Source organism: Triturus cristatus, chromosome 4_2 (genome assembly GCF_964204655.1).
Source record: "Triturus cristatus chromosome 4_2, aTriCri1.1, whole genome shotgun sequence".
NCBI lineage: Eukaryota > Metazoa > Chordata > Amphibia > Caudata > Salamandridae > Triturus > Triturus cristatus.
Window position 1 is genome coordinate 169,337,317 of NC_140586.1, and position 20,316 is coordinate 169,357,632.

The 20,316-nt window shown below is 42.3% G+C and overlaps 1 protein-coding gene across 2 annotated transcripts in view; it reads left to right on the forward strand.

Moving 5' to 3' along the window:
• Positions 1-20,316, forward strand: part of NAB2 (NGFI-A binding protein 2) — a 127,345-nt gene that overhangs the window by 44,009 nt on the left and 63,020 nt on the right. For both annotated transcript variants that reach the window (XM_085600972.1, XM_085600973.1), the window contains exon 2: positions 4,963-5,770. In XM_085600972.1, coding sequence (XP_085457098.1) covers positions 4,963-5,770 — 808 coding nt within the window. The remainder of the gene's footprint in view (positions 1-4,962; positions 5,771-20,316) is intronic.

Consider the following 20,316-nt stretch of genomic DNA (forward strand, 5'->3'; position numbering starts at 1 on the left):
TAACTTCCCACCCTTTACACATATAATCCATACAACCTACACCTAAAACTAAACTGTAAAAAAATTAATTACACAATTTTAAAAAAAATCCATTAAATAACTAATAGTTCAGTTATGTCTTTATTTCGATTATCAAAATCATAAAAGACAGCATACATCAACAAAACTTAAGACTGCAATATTGTATATTAATACATTGGCAAACGTTCCTACAATCGTAAAAAACAGATAAAAGAGAGACAATGGTCAGATAATGAATCGAATAGTATAAAAAAGCTATTCATATTATATAAAAGCTAAAAAATAATAAAAGCAGGTTACATAAAAATACAATGAGCTGTTTATAAACGTGATTTATTACAAATACTAAAGCTAGTGTGGATTATTGATGGTAATTACAACTAGAGAGGCCAGAACTATACATAATGTTTGACCGTATAATCAGATCCTCATCTTATTTGCTCGGATAACCCACCTCCAGCTCAAAAATGTGGCCATTGATATCACAATAGGATTCTCAGTACTAGTTTTCAGAATCCTTAAAGCCTCCATAGCTAATCTGATGCCTATGGTCTTACAAATTGGTTTCAACCATTTGTACCTGGGGGGCCTATAGGCAGGGCATACAAGAAAATGTGAGCCAATGACTCAATCTCGGCTTGGCAGAAGGGACATTTATCATCCGTAGGGGGTGCCAACTACTGGTAAATACTTTGATGGGAAGCGAACCCACTCTAAAGAGGTGGTACAGCTTCCTATCGGTAGGTCTGGTGATAATGTCCCTGTATGTTTCTGACTTTGGCTCATGTTTGTGCTCATGGAAAACACTGGTCAAAGAGCAGCTTTGATGGTGGGTTAATTGCTGCAAACTGAGCATGTTCCAATACTCTGCTTTCAAATCCTTTCTCACAGGAAAGGGGGCAGCCGCTGGATCCTCCCACAACTTACTCATCCCCATGTTGGTCAGTGTGTGTTTTAAATTCCTTATCCAGGGGATTCTGGTTGTACCACCCGTGACCTAACTTCAGAGATAGCTTGGGCATACAGGGTGAGCTCCGGAGTAGTCCAGAGCCTTCTCCAGAATGCTACCGGTCTAAACAGTGCCTGGTCCGCGATTTTGTTACATCCCAGGTCCAAATATAAAGGCCGCAGAGGAGTACACTGCGGTAGGCCAGTCAATGCTCTCACAAATGTGTTTTGTGCAGCTGCCAAAGAGGTTAAATCATTGAAACCCCATAATTCCGCCCGTACAAAAATTATGAACCTATTTTAAGGATGTAAATCTTTAGCGCTGGACCAATGGGATTGGCCTCAGAAAGCCCATGCTCTTTTAGCAGTGCACCTGCAAGTTGGGAGTGCTTGAGTGTCAACAGATCGATCTGGTTTTTCCAGTTGAATTTCTTGGCCAATGCTAGCCCTAGGTAGGTGAAGGTGTCGGTCTGCTCCAAAGGGACATTGTTCATGTGCACCCTCCCCCTCAGGGCCTTGGACCTGTGGAAGACCATAAACTTTGTTTTGTCCACGTTCACCACTAGCTCATGCTCGCGACAAAAGACCCCGAAACGCTCCAGGGCTGTTTGCAACCCTTTCTGAGTCCTGGAAAGCAACAGGGTATCGTCCGCGAACATGAGCAGTGGTATCTTCATTCTTGCCAGCGTAGAGGCGTCGGTGGGCTGGCATGTAAAGTATTGAACCACCCTGTTGATGAAGAGTGGAAACAGGGTTGGGGCCAGTACACACCCTTGACGGACCCCCTTGGTTACCGCAAACCTTTCTGTAACATTCCCCTGCTGTACCCAGCGAACCTGGGCATAATTTGTGTCATGCAATTTTACCAGAATACTCAGTAGTTCTAGGGGCACCCCCAGGGCCAGAAGGGTGCTCCACAATTTAGTATGTGAAACTAGATCAAACCCGGTCTTAAGATCTACAAATGCTGCATAGATCGTACCACCTCCAATGGCAACTACCTTCCAGTAAACAAGAACAAACCTAAACACCTGGTCAATGGTGCTTATATGGGGACGAAACTCTGCCTGTAGGGGGGTCAGAATGTCCCTCTCGTCTATCCAAGCCTGAATTCTGACTAAGACAAACCTCGAGAGTATTTTTTGGATAGAATCAATAAGGCTTATTGGCCTGTAGTTGCCTGGTTGGGAGCAGTCGCCCTTCTTATGTATGGGTAAAAGTTCGGCGCCGGACCAGGTGTGATAGAGCCAGAGGTTGCACCACTGTTCTGAAATCTTGTGGGATTGTTGGCTTTAGCTTTCAGAGGTGGTGGATCTGGAAATGGACAGTTTTTGCCAGCTTCGGTATATGGGGTTGCATAGTTAATTGCTATTCAATGGTAAGACCTAGTGAATTTACTGATGGGACCAATGGGGAAGAGATGCACAGAGAGGAGAGTATATGAAGCCAGTATTGTACTGGGGAGGAGGTTCTCTTGAATAAAAGAATATGAACTTGCTGAATTTAGTTTAAAAGAATACATGTTCATCCAGTTAAAGGGCAAAGTCACTTCTGTTCCATGGCCGGGATTCCCTGCAAAGTTCGTGCGTGTTTACAGACTTCTCCATGACACTTCAGGGGAGGACTGGCCACTCTGGCATCTTCCAGGTGAGCCACCGACTAAGGGTGTGCTTTCAGAATAGGATTGTTGTGGGGCTGTTTTAGGTTTCCAGCCTGCCCTTGTGATCCATTCTGACCCTGTAAACAGAAATGTACTTGTGTCAAGGATCAGAGTAAACTCCTTTACAGGGTGGGGATGGAAGAGAACATTTCCAGAGTTGGTGGTTATGTAGCGGAAGATGTTTCCTCGAAGGAGATTTTTTTTTTATTCTGCAGAGAAAAAAAGATGTTGCAAATGCATTAATATGATGGCGTTTTCATCTGGCGTCTGCTTTAAGAAGCACAGGTATTCAGAGCGTGTGGGTACTGCACTATATAAAGCAGCTTAACTATATAAAGCATTGCTCTGGTTGAGTGTTGTTAAACATGTCGTATTTTAGTGTCATTCATGTGGGGGGACCACACATTGACTGCACCTTCTCGGTACTCTCTAAGCACCTCAATGCGCTCCTAAAATTTGTGTTTTTTCTACAAATATGCCATATTATTTCATTACTTAGAACCCTTGGGGCATCAGTGTTCTTTACATGAAAAAGGAATATGCCCAAATGATATTCAGGTATTGGTTAACACAACAGAGAAATTCATATAAGTAGGTATGATAGAGAATAACTCTGATCTCACATACCCATGGGGACTTCAGACCATGTTGCGCCTTCAGAATGCTCCCTGACATTGAAGAATATTGCGTCTCACTGGTAGGCAAGTCCCCCTGACTCCTGAGTCCAGAAAAAAGGCTAAAACGCTGGCTGTGTACCTTATAGTCATTACTTTTTAATTGAATTTTTTATTGAAAATAAGAAATGCACAGTTTTATTTTTAAATCAGTAAATGTATCAAATTTAGAACGATTTAAATAAAAATAGATAGCCTTCTCCGTCTTGGATATAGCCTCAAAAATAATCTCATGAATTCTCCTACAAGAAGGAGAGGACATCACACCAAGAGTCCTTTCTGTTCTTTTCTCTTAAGACTTCTTTTAGAAGATGGTGACGGACACCGCAGGAAAATGAATCCCCTCTGTTGTGTTTCCTCTTTCCAACATGTTTGCTCTGTAGGTTGCTCCTCATTTTCTGAGTACACAGTACCATAGTGTATTTCCACAGTTATCCGAGGGGCCACATCAAATGAATCCCTCTTCCCTGAGTCCCAGCCGGAGCCTGAAACTGACAGAACACCTTCTGTGCATGTGCCGACTTGGCACAGTCCCATGTAGATCAGCAATGCAAGTCTTCTCTTCAATCTATGCTCAGAATAAGCATTCGCCCCAATCCACCATGACACCAGGGAGATGCGGCAATGTAGTGACCATGCACCTATCCAGCTGCTTTACCAACCCACGACTTGTAGAGATCATGCTACAGTCATCTCTTGTGCAGAGCCAAGCTATGGCCTACTCTACTGTGGTCAAGGTGCTGCAACACTGTCTTCTGATATGCCGAAGCACTGGAAAAGACAAAATGTGTGCATTAAAAATGGCACTTGCTCATCCTGAGTATTGTTAGCTTTCTGCATTTTATTTGATCTAGGAGACTGTCTAGTACCTTTTTTGGTTTACTTTTTTCCTTATTTGGCTAGCTGCTGAGGGACACCTGAAGCATAAGTCATAGGCAAGAATTTTTCAGGTAAAGACAATCACGGGTACCGAAAACCGAGGGCATCTGCAAATGCCTGTCCTTAATGAACCGATTTCTTTCAGTAAATCCATTTTCCTAAAATTCATAAAAAATCTTTAAAAAACAAACGTTCCTGAAATCCACCTCATTAATAAGACCTGTGATGAGGCATAGGGGGTGGTGTTAATGACAATATGCAGAACAAGCATTTATGAGGTGTATGACCTCCATGAGAAACTTTGTTGAGAGAGGAAGTGTATGTATCCTTTTTATGAAAAGACGAAACACTATTTATCTTTTCCCTCCATTCCCCACGTATGTAAAAATTCGACCCTAACCCTCCAGTAAAGACTCAACTTAATATTGTAATTAGATGACGCGAAACGAGACATGGCAGTACATTTTACAACCCTACCTTAGCCACCCAGTATACATCATCCAACTGCCCCATGTGCTTGTTTTCTCAGCAAAAACTGGTTCACATCCTCCATTAATTGCAAAGATGCATTATCTAAGGCCTTGCATCACCCTTTCCATGGCAGAATGGTGATACCAAACAGGGTAAAAAAAATAGAAAGCGCTACTCATATATTTTCTGTCCTTATTTTTATTTCAAACAATATTCATAATGAATAACAATATAAAATCTGTCTATATTACGTATGGAATAATACCCAAATATTGATATCTGGTGTTTTATATCTTTCGAATTCTACAGATCCAGCTCTGAACAGATTACAATGTCATTACCCCGAACCCTTGGCGAACTCCAGCTCTACCGTGTCCTCCAGAGATCCAACCTCCTTTCCTACTATGAAACCTTCATCCAACAGGGCGGTGATGATGTACAACAGCTTTGTGAAGCTGGGGAGGAGGAGTTTTTGGAGATAATGTCACTGGTGGGCATGGCCACCAAGCCTCTTCATGTTCGACGACTACAAAAAGCTCTCAGGGAGTGGGCCACAAACCCCACACTCTTTAACCAACCCGTTGCCTCCATACCAGTCAACAGCATACCACTGTTTAAGATGTCAGAGACAGGCGGTAGAAAGTCCATCACCAATGGGCATGCTAAGCCCATGGAAAATACAAATAAAGGTTTTGGGATCCCTGCAGTTAGAAGTTTCAGCCCAAAAAGCCCTCTTGATCAAGGAGATAAACTTTCCCCTTTTCAAGACATGAGACTATGGCAAGGTAGGAGTCCCGAATCGGATGGTTTTACCCCTGACGAGGAAGGGACATCGCCATTTCCTCCCAATTCAGAGAATGCAGACAAACTGGACCAGGATATGGTTGAAACCCTCTCAGAAAGTGTGAACCGCTTGTTGAAAAGCTTCCCACGGAGTGACTCAGTGGAGGTCAAGGCCCTGCTCAAGCAGAACAAGAAACTGGCCAAGACAGTGGGGCACATCTTTGAAATGGATGAGCAGGACCACCATAGGGAGGATGAGATCAGGAAGCACAGCATCATCTATGGCCGATTTGACTCCAAGAGGAGGGAAGGAAAACATCTCACTCTGCATGAGGTCAGTTACTCTTCACATACCATATGAGGTCCTGTGGGCATTACATTTTATAGGAAGGAAATGTAAGCCCCTGTTTAGGAGTAGCATTAGAGGGAACCCCTGTTCAGTTGCCAGGGTTTAACAACAGTTAACAGAGTTCTCACATCATAAAATTTCTAAGGAAGAAGGATATTCTAAATAAAGGTTCCTATTAATCAAGGGTGCACATTAGCCACAGAGACTGACGCAGTAAAACCAAAGGAGCGTACTTTTTTAGGGTGGAAATATCATCCTCAGGTGTTCTAACATATCATAATAGGCCACATCCAAGGGTTTTATTGGCAATTATACGCTGTTCAAAAAGTTGCATGCCCAAGCAGCCATGGCCTGTGCAGGTAAGAGCCGTGGGGCCAGGTGGGGGGGTGATTTCAACAGATTACCTGCATGGGCCGCGGCTGTGTCCAAGCTCCAGGCACAAGCACATTAATCACGTTAGTGTATTCCAGTGTTATACACTAGAATTATCTCATTAAAACAGGAAAACCAGAGGTAGAACATTGGAATGTCGATGCAGAAGACATATACTAGAGCAGGGTCTCCAACCTTTTCTGTAATATGAGGTACTTAGGGCAATCAAATCATTCTGAGCTGCTAATGTTATTAATATTGTAATGCTGGCCACATCAGACAAGATTACATTAGTGGCCACCGAAGCAACATTATCAGCAGTGGTCACCTCAGTGCATCAGGCATGGTTGCTAGTAGTAATGTGAAAAAGGCTTTCTCAATGTGGAATGCCTCTATATGTTTATTACGTAATAGCCAAAGCTGACATGCCCCTAGCACAAAGTTAATGTTAGCAATAGGTTTCCCCAACACTGCATGATTTATGACGATCAGCTTTAAGTATTTTTGGAAATGCAACTATTTGTATCCAGGGATCAGCCTATGAGTTCTGAAAATAGCACATTTCCATCTTGAATGCACACTTTTCAGTTTTGCTGTACATGTTTATTAATTCAACCAAGCAAAAGCTTTTAGTTTAGTAGGCTTTGCTTCACACAGGAGAGTTACCAGTAGCTCACGAGCAACTCGTTAGGGAAGCCTGTACTAGAAATTAATCACTTGACTGCTAAGCCTTACCCCCAGTCCTAAACCCTTTTTTGGATTTTTGAGGGGAAGCCTTCCTAATTATTTTTCCACAGACGTTATCAATGCCAAATGTGTGCCCTTTTTTCCAACATCTTGAGATTCTAAAGGTATCCAGAGTTTGTAGGCTTCCCGAGAGAAAACTGAGAAAATAGCCAAAATGTAGAAGATTTCTTTTTTTTTTAGACAAACGTGCTAAAGAAACTGCATGTTTCTTTACTAAAAATGGCAACAGCAAAAGATTTGCTGTGTTAGGATCACCAGCGTTCACAAACAAGCAGATTTGTATCAAAAAACAGTTTTTACCACAGTTTTTGCATTTTTCTAAGAAGTAGTCAATTTTTCTGGTTTCAACCTAATTGTGCTTGTGGTAGAAACATGTGTGAAACCCACAGGTGATCTCAGAAAACTATACATTTCTCAACAGTAGACACAATTCTAATTTCATTAAGGAGTCATTTATAACTGTTTTCCCAAAGACTCTGATCGCTGAAACGAAAAATAATGAAAATGAGTAGGGAAAATATAGCTATTGGTGACTTTTTTTGTCACAATGGTTGATTTACCAACAATATACTGTTACGGCCGATAGACCCTTCCAGCCGTGAGGATTTCTGAAGCATGTAGGTTCTCCAGAAACACACAATACCCAGACTCAACAACTCGGCTGAAACTTTGAATGAATTCTCATTGTATGCCGACCATGCAGCAATTCATATGGTAAAATAATAATGAAGGAAAAAAGGGGATGAAGGAAACCTATGTATTTCTGAAATGTGCAAAAGATGCTGCATTTAGGAACAGCGATTATTTGTTCACCTCTGAATATGAGATCACCCATACTGTCAAGTGATTCAGAGGGCAGTTTAGAAAGTGTATTCTGTTTTTGCACACTGGCTTACATTTGGAAGCCAAAAATTAATAGCAAGTCAATTGGTAATAACAAACGTTCTATGTTCTCACACATCTCCTGGTAAAAAAAAGTGCCCTACTTTTGTGGGCGGGGCCTTGGTGCTGTGACACAACACATCCTAAAACATGACATGGAGACATAACATTTCAGCAGAAAAATCTATGTTTTTTTTGCAATGTGGATACCTGAGGAATTTAGGCCCTAGCTAAGCCAGAACCCTGTGAAACATACCAAACTCAGACATTTCTAAAAACTAGACATCCAAGGGTGTTCAGGAACTGTGACTTGCATGGATCCACGGCCTTTTTACCCAAAAGCCCTTGCAAACCTCAAACTTTGGTTAAAAGTTTGAACTTTTCCCATATTTCTGTGAGGGAAAGTTCCATAATCTCCGGGGTTCCTCAAATTTCCTCCTACTCAGTATTCCCACATGTCTCCTGATAAAATGTTTTTTTTCCTCTAATCTGAATACAGTGTGGTTAGATTTGAATCTTAGGCCTGGGATCTGCCGCCACCCAAGGAAACCTACCAAACACAGGTATTTCTGAAATCTCGACACCCAGAGGAGAGTCACCGGAGTGTGACTTATGTGGATCTGACAACCTTTTCTTACCCAGAAGCCCATGCAAACTTCAGATTTTGGTTGAAAACACTGATTTCCTAACATTACTGAGAGGGAAAGATCCAGCATCTGTGAGAATTCACACATTTCCTACTACCCAGAGTTCCTACATGTCTTTCGATAGAAATGCTAGCCTTCTTGTGTTGATAGCCCCAGGGCCCAACACAGAAGAGGTCCCAAAATACAACATGGACAGATCAAATGTTTCCACTCAAAATAACACTTCTTCTTGTGCAATTCAGGTATTTATGGATTTTGGACCTAGGATCGCCACCTGGAAAAACCTACCAAATCCAGACATTTCAGAAAACTAGACACCCAGAAAGTCTAGGATGGTGTGAGTTGTGTGGATCTCCTGCAATTCTCAAACTTTAGCTAAAAACTCACATTTTTCTCTCATTTCTTTGCAGGAAAATTCTGGAATCTATAGGGACCCACACACTTTCTACCACCTAGAAAACCACAAGTCTCCCGATGAAAACGTTACCTCACTTGAATGGGTGGGCCCAGTACCCGCAACAGGGAAGGCCCCAAAATGCTACATGGACATATCATTTGTTTCCTCTCAAAACTGCTGATTTTTTTGCAATGTGGGGAGATACAGATTTTTCACCTGGGATCGGTCACCACCCGCATAAACCTGCCAAATCCAGACATTTCTGAATGCTAGATACCCAGATGATTTCCTACCCTTTATGTCCTGCGAACAACAAACTTTGCCTGAACTATGCATTTTTCACTCATTTCTGTGGCAGAAACTTCCAGAATCTGCAGGGATCCACAAAATTCCTACCACTCATCGTTCCCACACTTGTGTTAATAATAACGGTAGAACACTTGTGTTGCTGGGTGCCTGCGACAGGAAGCTATCAAACGAACAATGGGAGTCCTCAATTGAAAGGCAGCATGAGCTGTCAAAAGAATTAATGATCTCTACTAATGTCAGCAGAGAAAATGGTGTGCACCCCACTGCTTACGCAACCAGTTAAAGTACACTGCTGGCTTGTAAATAATGCGGTGAGGGGAGTAAGACCCCAAACCTGTCTCAGTTCTTCAACACTGAGTCCACTGGTGCATGCCTGAATAGGGCTGAAGCCTGCCCCCAACTGCATCAAATATCGTTTGCATATAGGTTTGTTTGAACAACCATCTTGCTGGGAAATCCATCATCTGCAAAGAGGTTAAAATAATGAACAGTACCAAAAGCAACTCCAGTAAAAGGGGGTTGAACAAATTGCACTCTATCCAAGCAACCCACATCAGCTCCTCCTGTGCCCTTACTCCAGCAGGGACACGTCAAAGATACTGTGGGTAAGCTTGAGGAACTGTTACCCTTGGTGCTTCCACTTGCTGCTCAGCAGTCAGTTACCTTGACGGGGGGGACAACAGATGTGTCACCATCATCAGAAAAATCAGATTCCTCAAACAATACAAAACCTCTCTGACAGATAATTAATTTCCAGAATCCTTTCCACCATCAACATCGATGCAGTGTCAGTCTCTGAATCATGTATTGGCTACACTTCCATACAGGATTCCAGAATCAGCTCCAGTGCTTCAGCAGCAGGCATACTGCGTGAAGCCATACCTGAAAGTTGAGAGCAAACAAATTCAAAAAGGAAAAGCCCCCCAAAAAACATACTGGAAAACCCACTGAAGTGAAGCACTGATATTGTTTGAACAAAAACAAAATCAGGCATATTTGCCAGTCAGTCACGACGCATCTGGCTGAATGCACGGGGCGCACAGTAGAGTGCTCTTGGGAAACCTGCCTGCTGGGCCTATACCAGAGAATCAAGAAGCATAAAGTAATGTCCCGATTTATAGACCTTGGGCTCATTGTAGCCAAGCGCCTAATCACTAGGTGTTGGAAGTCGCCGGGGCCGCCGAGTATAAAAGCCTGGCTACAGTCGTTGACATGCTGGGCACAAGCGAAAAGCGTGGCACTACACTGGGAGGACTGCCTAGGTCTTCGAACGCTCCCACGGGCAGCGGCGTGGGATGCAATACTGATTTGGAACTCTTGACAGGACAACCCGGAGCCTCCCAGAAACCCCCATCGAGACATAATCTACACGCAAGACCCAATGGTCAGTGCAGAGTAAACCTGGCACCGCTGGGTGCTCCATAATACAGGGATTCATGTGGTTTCAAGTCCCATGCACCTCACGTACATAACCAGGTCACACTATACTTGTACATCTAGCCGCAGCTAGAATCATACATCTTAGACATGTGGAGGGAGTGTATGTGCAGTTGCAGCGCACGTCACAGAGGGGGCAGCGCCAAGTGGTACAGCACAACCTTGTCCTAGTTCGTATTGCCCCTGTTTATTAACGGGTCATCACATATGATACATATCATACGACACACAAATAATATGATATACATGTCCTTACTATGCATATCAACTGTATTATATGTCTACTTTTCTTTTTATTCAGTGTGCGCATGCATGTGGCATGTGATGATGCTTGTAAAAATGTACCAAAATGTAAAATTCAATAAACAATTTCAAACAAAAAAATCAGGCATATCTACCAGTAGAAGTGAAAGAAATGGGAGTCACGCTACTCAACGAAAAGCCCACAGTACAAATAATATATAAAGAGAAAAACAATCTATACAGACGCAATGAAAAAAAGTAAAATGTATCAAAATCCAGCAGATTAACCTATTGTACCAACTACACATCCTGCAAAAGGGCAACAAACAGTAATAATACAATAAAAAAGTACTCTAATGAAACACACACAATGCTAATTACCTCCAAAATCCAACTCACCACTAGATTCAAACGTACCACCACCTAAATTCACAATATGTTTTGCTAAAAAATATGTATATTAGCACTTACAGCCATAATAACAATGTGGATAGTAGGAATGTCAAAACAAGCAGCATTCTAGACATTAAAGTGAAGCTGCAATAGCTACTTCAGAAGCTGTGCCTAACTTCACACACTTCTACACAAAATGGTAATACAATTGGCACATTTTCGACCTTTTCTCAATGTGCTCTGCAGAAGGCACAACAATTAGATAAGTATATAGTCTAGAAACATTTATGACATAGTGACAGGCTCAGTGAGAAACTTGTGCTGCCTTCACCTCAACTCCAACTCAAATTGTCCCCCATCGTGTGGACCATAGGCACATAGTTCACAGTATCCACAATACATGGGTCCTGGGTGGCATGAATCAGTACTGAAACATGCCATTCAGAAAAAGAAAAAACTTTTATGGAATGAAGGATGATGTACAGCATGCAGTGTTGAGCACCATCATGAGCTTCCGCTAACAATGTGACCACTGCAGACAAGCCAGTTCACAGTATCCATATGCAGGGGCTGCATGTGCCATGAAACTGCACTGACATACATCATTTGGAAAAGGCAAGATATTTTATGGAAAGCAGAATGATGTAAAGCATGAAATTTAGAGCCCCATCATGAACACCCACAGCCTGACCACTGCAGGCTACTCAGTTCGCAGTATCCACTATGCAGGGGTCACATATAGCCCGAAACAGTACTGAAGCACACCATTAAAAAAATTAATAGAAAACTGTCTGAAACTGCATGTTGCAGCCAGGAAAAATAAGACATCCACCTCTCTTCCAGAAACTCAAAGAATGCAACGATTTCTTGAAATCCCTGGAAGACAATTTTGGTTCCACTGTTTACATTATTTAAAAAAATGTATTTTCGGTTTTATAAAGACAAGGCAACATTGTAGTAATGAAGCGGTATATCTTACCAAGTGTTTGGGAATTTAAGCATGTACATTCCAAATTACAGTAGAAGTTCTGGTGTTACAGTAACCGGTATTATAATGGTTTATGCATGGGACGTCATTTATTCTTTCAACAGTTCAGGCCACATTCCTATATCTTGTAGCGTACGACCCTTTATGCACATTACTGATTATTGGGCACTTCTAGGTATGTCTGGAGCAGGCTCCATATGTCGTTTAATTAAGATGCTTCCATTCAAGTGATGTTTTAATTAAGATGTCCATGGGAGCAATAGTAAGTCAATTGGGCATTTGTAAGTATATGCAATGGCTCCCTACCCCACTTGTCTCTGATTTGCAGTTGACCGTCCTCCCATTCCTCTTTATGCTGTTGTATGTTGTGGTGATTAGTCGGGCAAGGTTAGGGTTTGAAATGAGTAATGTGAGCAGTTTGCTTTCATTTGGTTCTTCTGGCAAGGTGTGAACTGCCTCTGCAATTCTCTACCATATTCTCTGATATGTTAGTATGTCTCAGAGTGTGCATTGTGTTCTTTCCATATATTTATACATAACCACTGATGCACACATTGAGCTTGGGCTATTCAATATTAGATTTCAAAGTTAGGAGTGGCAAAACTCCAATCATTGTAGGGTAACTGCATTTCATACCACGCTGTTCTAGGCTGCCATTCTCCCCATGTTATCCTAATCATCAGGGATTTGAACTGTTCAAACAAGGTCTTTGGTAATGGGATTGGGGTATTCTGGAATAAGTACTGGAGTTTAGGTAGCACTGCCATTTTCATTAACACCAGCTTGCCCGCCACTGTCAATGTTAATCTAATCCATTTCTCTATCTGAGATGCTACACTTGCTGTAGTTTTCCCAAATTAGAGTTTCCACTTCCCATTTGTATTGGATTCCGAAGTAGTACACTGGGACAGTTTGCAAACTTACTCGAAACTTAAGGGTGGGTGGCAAAGTAGTTTTTGTTAGGCAGAACGTTACTGACTTAGACCACTTTATCCGTAATCCATACCGCCTACCAAAGGTGATTATTTCCCAAATTATGGGATTCAAGTTACACTTAGAATCTTTCCTCAACAGCAGCATTTCATCTGTGTATATTGATGATAGTATTCTATGAGTCCTAAGTTAAATCCCACAGGGGTGATGGAATTCCCACAATACACATGCTCTGGACTCCTTTGCCAGGGCAAATAAAGTTGGCAATAAGGAGGCAGCCCTGTTGTGTTCCTCTACTTTGTATGGTGGGGCAACATTGATTATTGATTTTAATTCTGGGGTTCAGATCTGTATAGAGCAAATTAATTGTGACACAGTTGTGCCCACACCCATTCTCTCCATCACAGTGTGCAGATAGGGCCATTCAACTGAGTTGAAGACCTTGGCCACATTTAGAAATGTGGCTATTGGGTACAGAGGATGTCTGCTGTTTACCTACTGCAGATGAATCACAACTGGTCTAGTCTAACCAGGCTTGGTATTGAGAGAATTCTTTTAGCTATCATTTTGGCCCGGTTTCTGTAATCCACATTGATTAAGGATAATGAGCGGTTAGGAGTCACAGAGATGAGCAGTTTTGCCAGGCCTAAGTAAGGTTATTACAATATAATTAGGCTATCCTGTTTTATGTTTAAACCTATAATAACTGATAAAACTCCACTGACAGGGAAATAGCCCTCACCAGTGTAAACATATAAACACTGAAAAAACACCTGCACAAGCACAAACTAAATGCCATTCAAAGAAAAGGAGAGTAAAAGACTAATTTTTAGGTCTCGACCTTCCTATCGCGTAAGCGATCGCGTAAGCGATCGCAAAGCGAGACTATTGTAAGGGGGTTTGAAAAGTGCTCCCAAAAAGCGGATTGCATGGCTAGCACGCGCACAATCACGCGCATCGTGCCGCCATGCAATCTGCCTTTTGGGAGCACTTCAAAGGGTCCGCTCCCCCGCCCCCAAGCGCGCGGGCGCCACGCTCCGCCGGGCTTCTCTTGTTTATGTTTGCAACACGCCAAGACTTCGGGTGGAGCTGCTTTGCTTTCCGCCAGTAGTTGCTTTCCTGCCACCATGTCACTGCTGCAATGTCCTTAATAGAATGCTCTCACTAACCGTTATCAACTGCGACTGCTGATGCCCGTTTTTAAACAATATAAACAGTTCTGCACTCTTCTGTAATAAAGTCTTACTGCGGCGCATGAAGTACTATGCACAGTACGGTGACCCCCTGGGCGAGTAGCGGCTGCGACTGCCAGCCACCCCTGCAGTCCTGGCTCCATCGAAGCTCAGACCAATGTTTAAAACAGAGGAATATGATTCACAAGCTGCATTTTATGTACTGTTCTACACCTTTTCCAAAGAAGCGTTTAGCCACATAAGGAGTTAATATTGCCAAGATGTACTTCATATTCTAATACAGGCAGCTCATTCATCCTTTACGTCACATGGCCATCTTTTGCATATGTGCCCCTTCGTAGATCTCATGTAAGAATTATTGAGATGTTTATTTTTGCCACATATGTGTGCCGCTGTTTGTCAGCTAAGAAGCAAGTTTATGCACGGAGAAAAAACCGACTGTGGAGTTGGACATGCGTTTTTTTGCCAGCTGTTTTTTTAAAACTATTATTTCAAATGCCACAGCTCTCCAGGATTTTGGGGAAATAATGCCAAGGTGTCTTCCCCATGACTATGCTGATGCACTAATAATGGCACCCGTCGGTTCTGTGGCTTCATAGCTAGAGCAGCCGACTTTGAAGCTGGGGAACCAGGCTCGAGTCTGGCAAGAGGCACACGCATCCTGAGATTCCGGGCAATCACTCAATCTGACCATCCCTAGAAATGTATGTGTCCCTCTGTAACGTAACTAGTGCTCAGATACCTTCGGGTCGAGTTCTCACTGTATAAAAATATTTTTTTAAAACATCGACCAAGGCTAACAAATAAACTATGACGTAATCTCTGCCTCACTGCTCAGGCCATTGTTTTCGTTCTATGGTTTGCATTTTATAGTTTAGTCATTTAGCATCAACATACCTTGCTAAGCCCGGTCCCACAAATAAAAGTCACGTATAAAACCAAATGGGAAATGAAGCGGGCTCAGTGATTTAAGAATCGTTCGCTGGTGTATTACCAACACTCGCCAGCAGATATTTTCAAATAAAAAACTGAATTTTTAGGTGCATCATATTTAAAAAATCAGTATGACTAATTTATCTTTAAGGACACTAAAACCAAAACAAAAAACCCACATCAGCTAGGTTGCGTATGTTTAAATTCTTAAAAAGAAAAAGTTCCTTTTAAAATGATTTTCCTTTCACTCCATTAATTATTTCTCTATGTCTCTCCCTCCCTTCCTGTATTCCTGTCTCAGTCTCCTCCTCCCTTCCTGTATTCCTGTCTGTCTCCCTCCCTTCCTGTATTCATGTCTCTGTCTCCTCCTCCCTTCCTGTATTCCTGTCTCTGTCTCCCTCCCTTCCTGTATTCCTGTCTCTGTCTCTCCATCCCTCCCTTCCTGTCTCTGTCTCTCCCTCCCTTCCTGTATTCCTGCCTCTCTGTCTCTCCCTCCCTTCCTGTATTCCTGTCACTGTCTCTCCCTCCCTTCCTGTATTCCTGTCTCTGTCGTCTCTCCCTCCCTGTCTCTGTCTCTCTCTCCCTTCCTGTATTCCTGTCTCTGTCTCCTCCTACCTTCCTGTATTCCTGTCTCTGTCTCTCCCTCCCTTCCTGTATTCCTGTCTATGTCTCCCCCTCTCTTCCTGTATTCCTGTCTCTGTCTCTCCCTCCCTTCCTATATTCCTGTCTCCATGTCTATCCCTCCCTTTCTCCCATCTAGTCTCTGTCACTGGCCCCACTCCCCCGTCATTATTTCCATTCCTCCCATTCCGTCTCCTTCTTTACCTGGCCCTAGTGGCTCTATTAGCATCTCCCAAACAATGCTCCTAAAATGTATCTCACAGCAGGACAAGGACAACCTCTCCACTTGGCCATACATATGACACCTCTTAAACACTGGGTGGGAAGTATCATGTGAACAAAAATACTTTACATGTTCTTCATCGCCAGGCACTACAATTAAAGAACGTTTTAAGTTATTTTAAGTGCATTTGGATCTTGTTTGAATTGCCGGCGCTGAGCACCGGCAGGACCCAGCTCACTTAAAGCCCTGGGTAGGAGATACAAACAAGCATTAAAAATGCAATAGGTCTTGCCTTTCATTAAGTTAAAGCCATTTGCTTTGCTATACAATACCATTAACAAAGCAAATGGCTTTGACTTAATCAAAGGCGAGACCTATTGCATTTTCAATGCTTGTTATTTATTTCTGATGGGGCCAATACAAATATATAAGCTAGCGGCAAGAAAGAATGGGCTAACATTATTCTGCTTGAGTTTTGTTGTTTAGGGATGTCACTAAAATATTATTTCTTATTCCTTTTTTCAGTTTTGTGGTCTTTGGTCTAAAGACGCAGGGTTTAGAAGCATGTTTTATGTATTGTTTAAGTATTTTATAAACTGTAGAGAATCAGGAAATATCAAAATCATATTTGATACTTTGGCTACATTTGATTCTTTCACTGATAGGTAAAATGGCTGGTTTCATAAGAATCTTTCCCAATAGGTACCATCACATTTATTCACAACGAATGGGTAAAACCCCTTGAAACATCAGCTCCCTTTTCTAGTTTTGATAGTAGGTGAATTGCCAAACACCCCATGCTTCAAACATTCAATGCAAGATGTATACAGGTATATGTGAAAAGAGTGTTGTCACCAATCATCTGGGATAGTGGTGAAAATATGATACCAGACTTTTGGAAACAAGCATTGGTAATGCATCAGTTTCACCTATGTAATGAATAAAGAGCTTTTTTCGTCAATCATCGTCTGGGAGAAGGAAAGAGCTCCCTGACAGATAACACAGGAGTGGAGAGGATGTGGTGCAGTGACCAGAGCTGCTGACTCGAGAGATGGGGATCCCAGTTCGAGTCTCAGCGGCTCTGCACAACATCCTGTGATTTTAAGCAAATCACTTAATCTCTCCGGGTGATAAATTGTTATATAAATATGCTGCAAGAGAAAAAGGCAAAACCTTATGAAAATATAGTTCCACCATTTTGTCGGCAGGAAACTGATATGAGGAGCAGACGAGGAACAAGCATTGGTAAATGCAGGAAAATATGCTAGAGCTATTAGAAATGTAGGAAAAGTAAGTGGCACACACATGAACCAATGAGAAGCTAGAAAAGAGAGGAGGCAGGATGTAAGTCCCTTTTAAGTTTATATTAAAACCAATACATTTCTCAAGCGCAGCGCAAGCGCTGTGCAGGCACAACCTTAAAATGCTGCTGCAAAATGTTCTTACCAAGTTCAACTAAGATTGGACTGATATTGTTTGTATTTGCAGTGGTTCAGTTACATATATGAAAAGGTTGTGTGATGAAATGTCAAAATCGATACCTGAGATGAAGTGCATCCCTGTAAGAGATCCTTGCCCATTTGCTAGATGGTATGCTGAAACCATCTTTACAATCTTCAGAGTTAATGAAGAAAGCTATTAACTTTTTAGTCCATTCTGGTGCACTGTTTTGATATACGCAGGAACTAAAGCGCAAATATTTCTCATTTTGTGCTTTGTGTGGCATCAAAGAAAGAGTCATCCCAACTGTTACAGTTAGCAGGTGGTTCTCAGTCCCAGGGGTCGTGAATTGTATATTATTCATGTGGCAAATGTTTTAAAAAAAATGCTGAGTGATGATGCCAAAGGCAAGAAATGTAAGGATCTTCGGTTGCATATTGATAGTGATGTGAAAAAAGTACACTCTATAGCATTCTTGAATTTTTACAGGAAAACATGACTGCTGTAGTGGACATATTGAAAAAACTAGAGACTGAAAACAGCCTTGTCTCTCAAGTCCTCAGCATAATTGATGTTGAGAGTAGGAGGGCCGACACTTCTAGTGACTGTGGCACTGCAGCTTGCCACTTGGTAAACAAAGAAATGTTGAGGAGCAATTCAGGAAATTTTATTTTATAATGTATGAGAAATGGCTTGCAATGATGCATATCCCTTCACCATTCATGGCATTTGAAGTCAATGAAGCCTCACTGTGGTATGTTGCACAAGTTCTAAATCCCTTCCATAAAGGGGAATTTTCCTAGAACCTTCAAAAGTGCTGCTTCATTTTTGACTGCTTCAATAACTCAGAGGGCATATGTGCCCAGTTCAACGCATTTGTTGCAGAACCTGTCCCAGAGAATTGCAATCTTCGGGTGCACCAGTATTGGCATAGAAAGCTATGTCAATGGCCAGGTTTTGCAAATTGTGTACTGGATGTTTTGGCGTTGCCCGTCTCAAGTGCCAATGCTGAAAGGACCTTTTGACAGATAAAAGATTACAGGCGAAAGTGCATGACCAAAGACTCACTGAAGAAGTATTGTATGGAGTACTACAACAAGTTTGATTTCTAAAAATGTATTTGGACCTCATATACACTCAGCTGCTGGAGCCCGTGCAGGTAAGAGTGGTGGAGCAATGGGGCCCTGTGGGGAGGGGGTTGTGAAAGACGACCTCTAACAGTAAGGAAGCTAGCTCCTCTGCATACTCTTTGTAAAATGCAATGGGCAGTCCATCTCCCCCAGGGGCACTACCATTCCCCATGCCTCTGATAACCCTTCTAATTTCCTCAAGGGAAATTGGGAAGCACAGTGGTTTACGCTCCGCAAGTTCTAGCCAGGCAAGGGTAGCAGTATCCAGATATTTATGAATTTCCTGGGCGGTTAATTCTGCTTGTGGAGCATACAGATCAGTATAAAACTTTGTGAATGCATATAATAGCTTCCATGAGGTTGTGTACCAATTCGCCAGTACTTTCCTCTATTTGTGGTATATCCTCTGCTGCCCAAGTTGGGCATATCAATGCCATGAGAGCATGACCGGTACACTCACCCTCACCATGCTGTCTCGCTCATACACATTTACCCCAAAATGTTATCTCTCTGTCCAGTGTCTCCCTAAATTAGGCCAATTTGTGTGTAATTGTAATACAATATTGTGTTTGGGTTCTCAATCCCATTGTAATATTTTAATGTTTTTCTCTAGCTGATCAAGTCTACTTCAAAAGGACTTAAGGATCCCATTTACTTCTGCAATGCATTTACCCTGTATAAATGGGTTGAACACCTTCCATAGTGTGTCATTATTGCCCATTGAACTCTGATTAAGCTCAAAGTAAGAGTGAATCGCCTTTCGGATTTTCTCAGTGAAAAATGGGTCTCATACCCCCACCCATATCACGCCCCAACTCCCCTATGAATTTACCCCTATCTATCCACTTACTATAGTGCCATGAAGGCACCAAGTGGATCTTGCTCCATGTTCGAACAAGCACTTAACTTATCTCTACGGGTTGCCAGAGCATTATTTAAGTATGTATATGGCTCATTCAATCTTAATCATATACTCCTGTATGTCCCTACGTACACTTTACATGTGACTATTTGAAATCTGACACAGAACTGTGGATTTTGAACCGTGAAACAAGGTACTTACTTAGTACAGTTTACATTGAGGTATTAAGGCACATAAAAGAGCAACTGCAAACGAGATGGATATCATCATGTCAGAACAGGGGAAAACTAAGGTATGCAGCTCCCTTCACCTCCACAGAGGTAGGAAGACCCACTGGGCCCTGTCAGTATGACCATGTCTCCAGTCACTAAGAATCTGATAGAAACTTCTAGCCTTACCTTAGAATCTTTTTTTCATGAGCAGTACCCCTGTGTGCTGATAGGTTGCATCGTCGGCACCGGAAGTGACATGTGTGGTGCCTAGATATGCGCCATTCCAGCGTTCTGATGTCAGTTCCATTCTTTCTGCGCCAGTCAGTGCTGATCCGGAGAAGAGCTATCCCCAGCCTTTCTTGAATGGCTCTTTTTTGACTTTTTGGCAACAAAATGTTTCAGACTTTCTTCCCTGGAGTGGTAGGTATATCCGCATGGAAGGCTTGTTTCAAGCCCTGTGGCGCCTGTCAGTGTCAAATGACGGACCCACACCTCGTCTGTCTTTTGTGCCTCAAGCGCAACCACAACGCCTAGACCTGCACCGATTGTCTTGCCATTCATACCAAGGG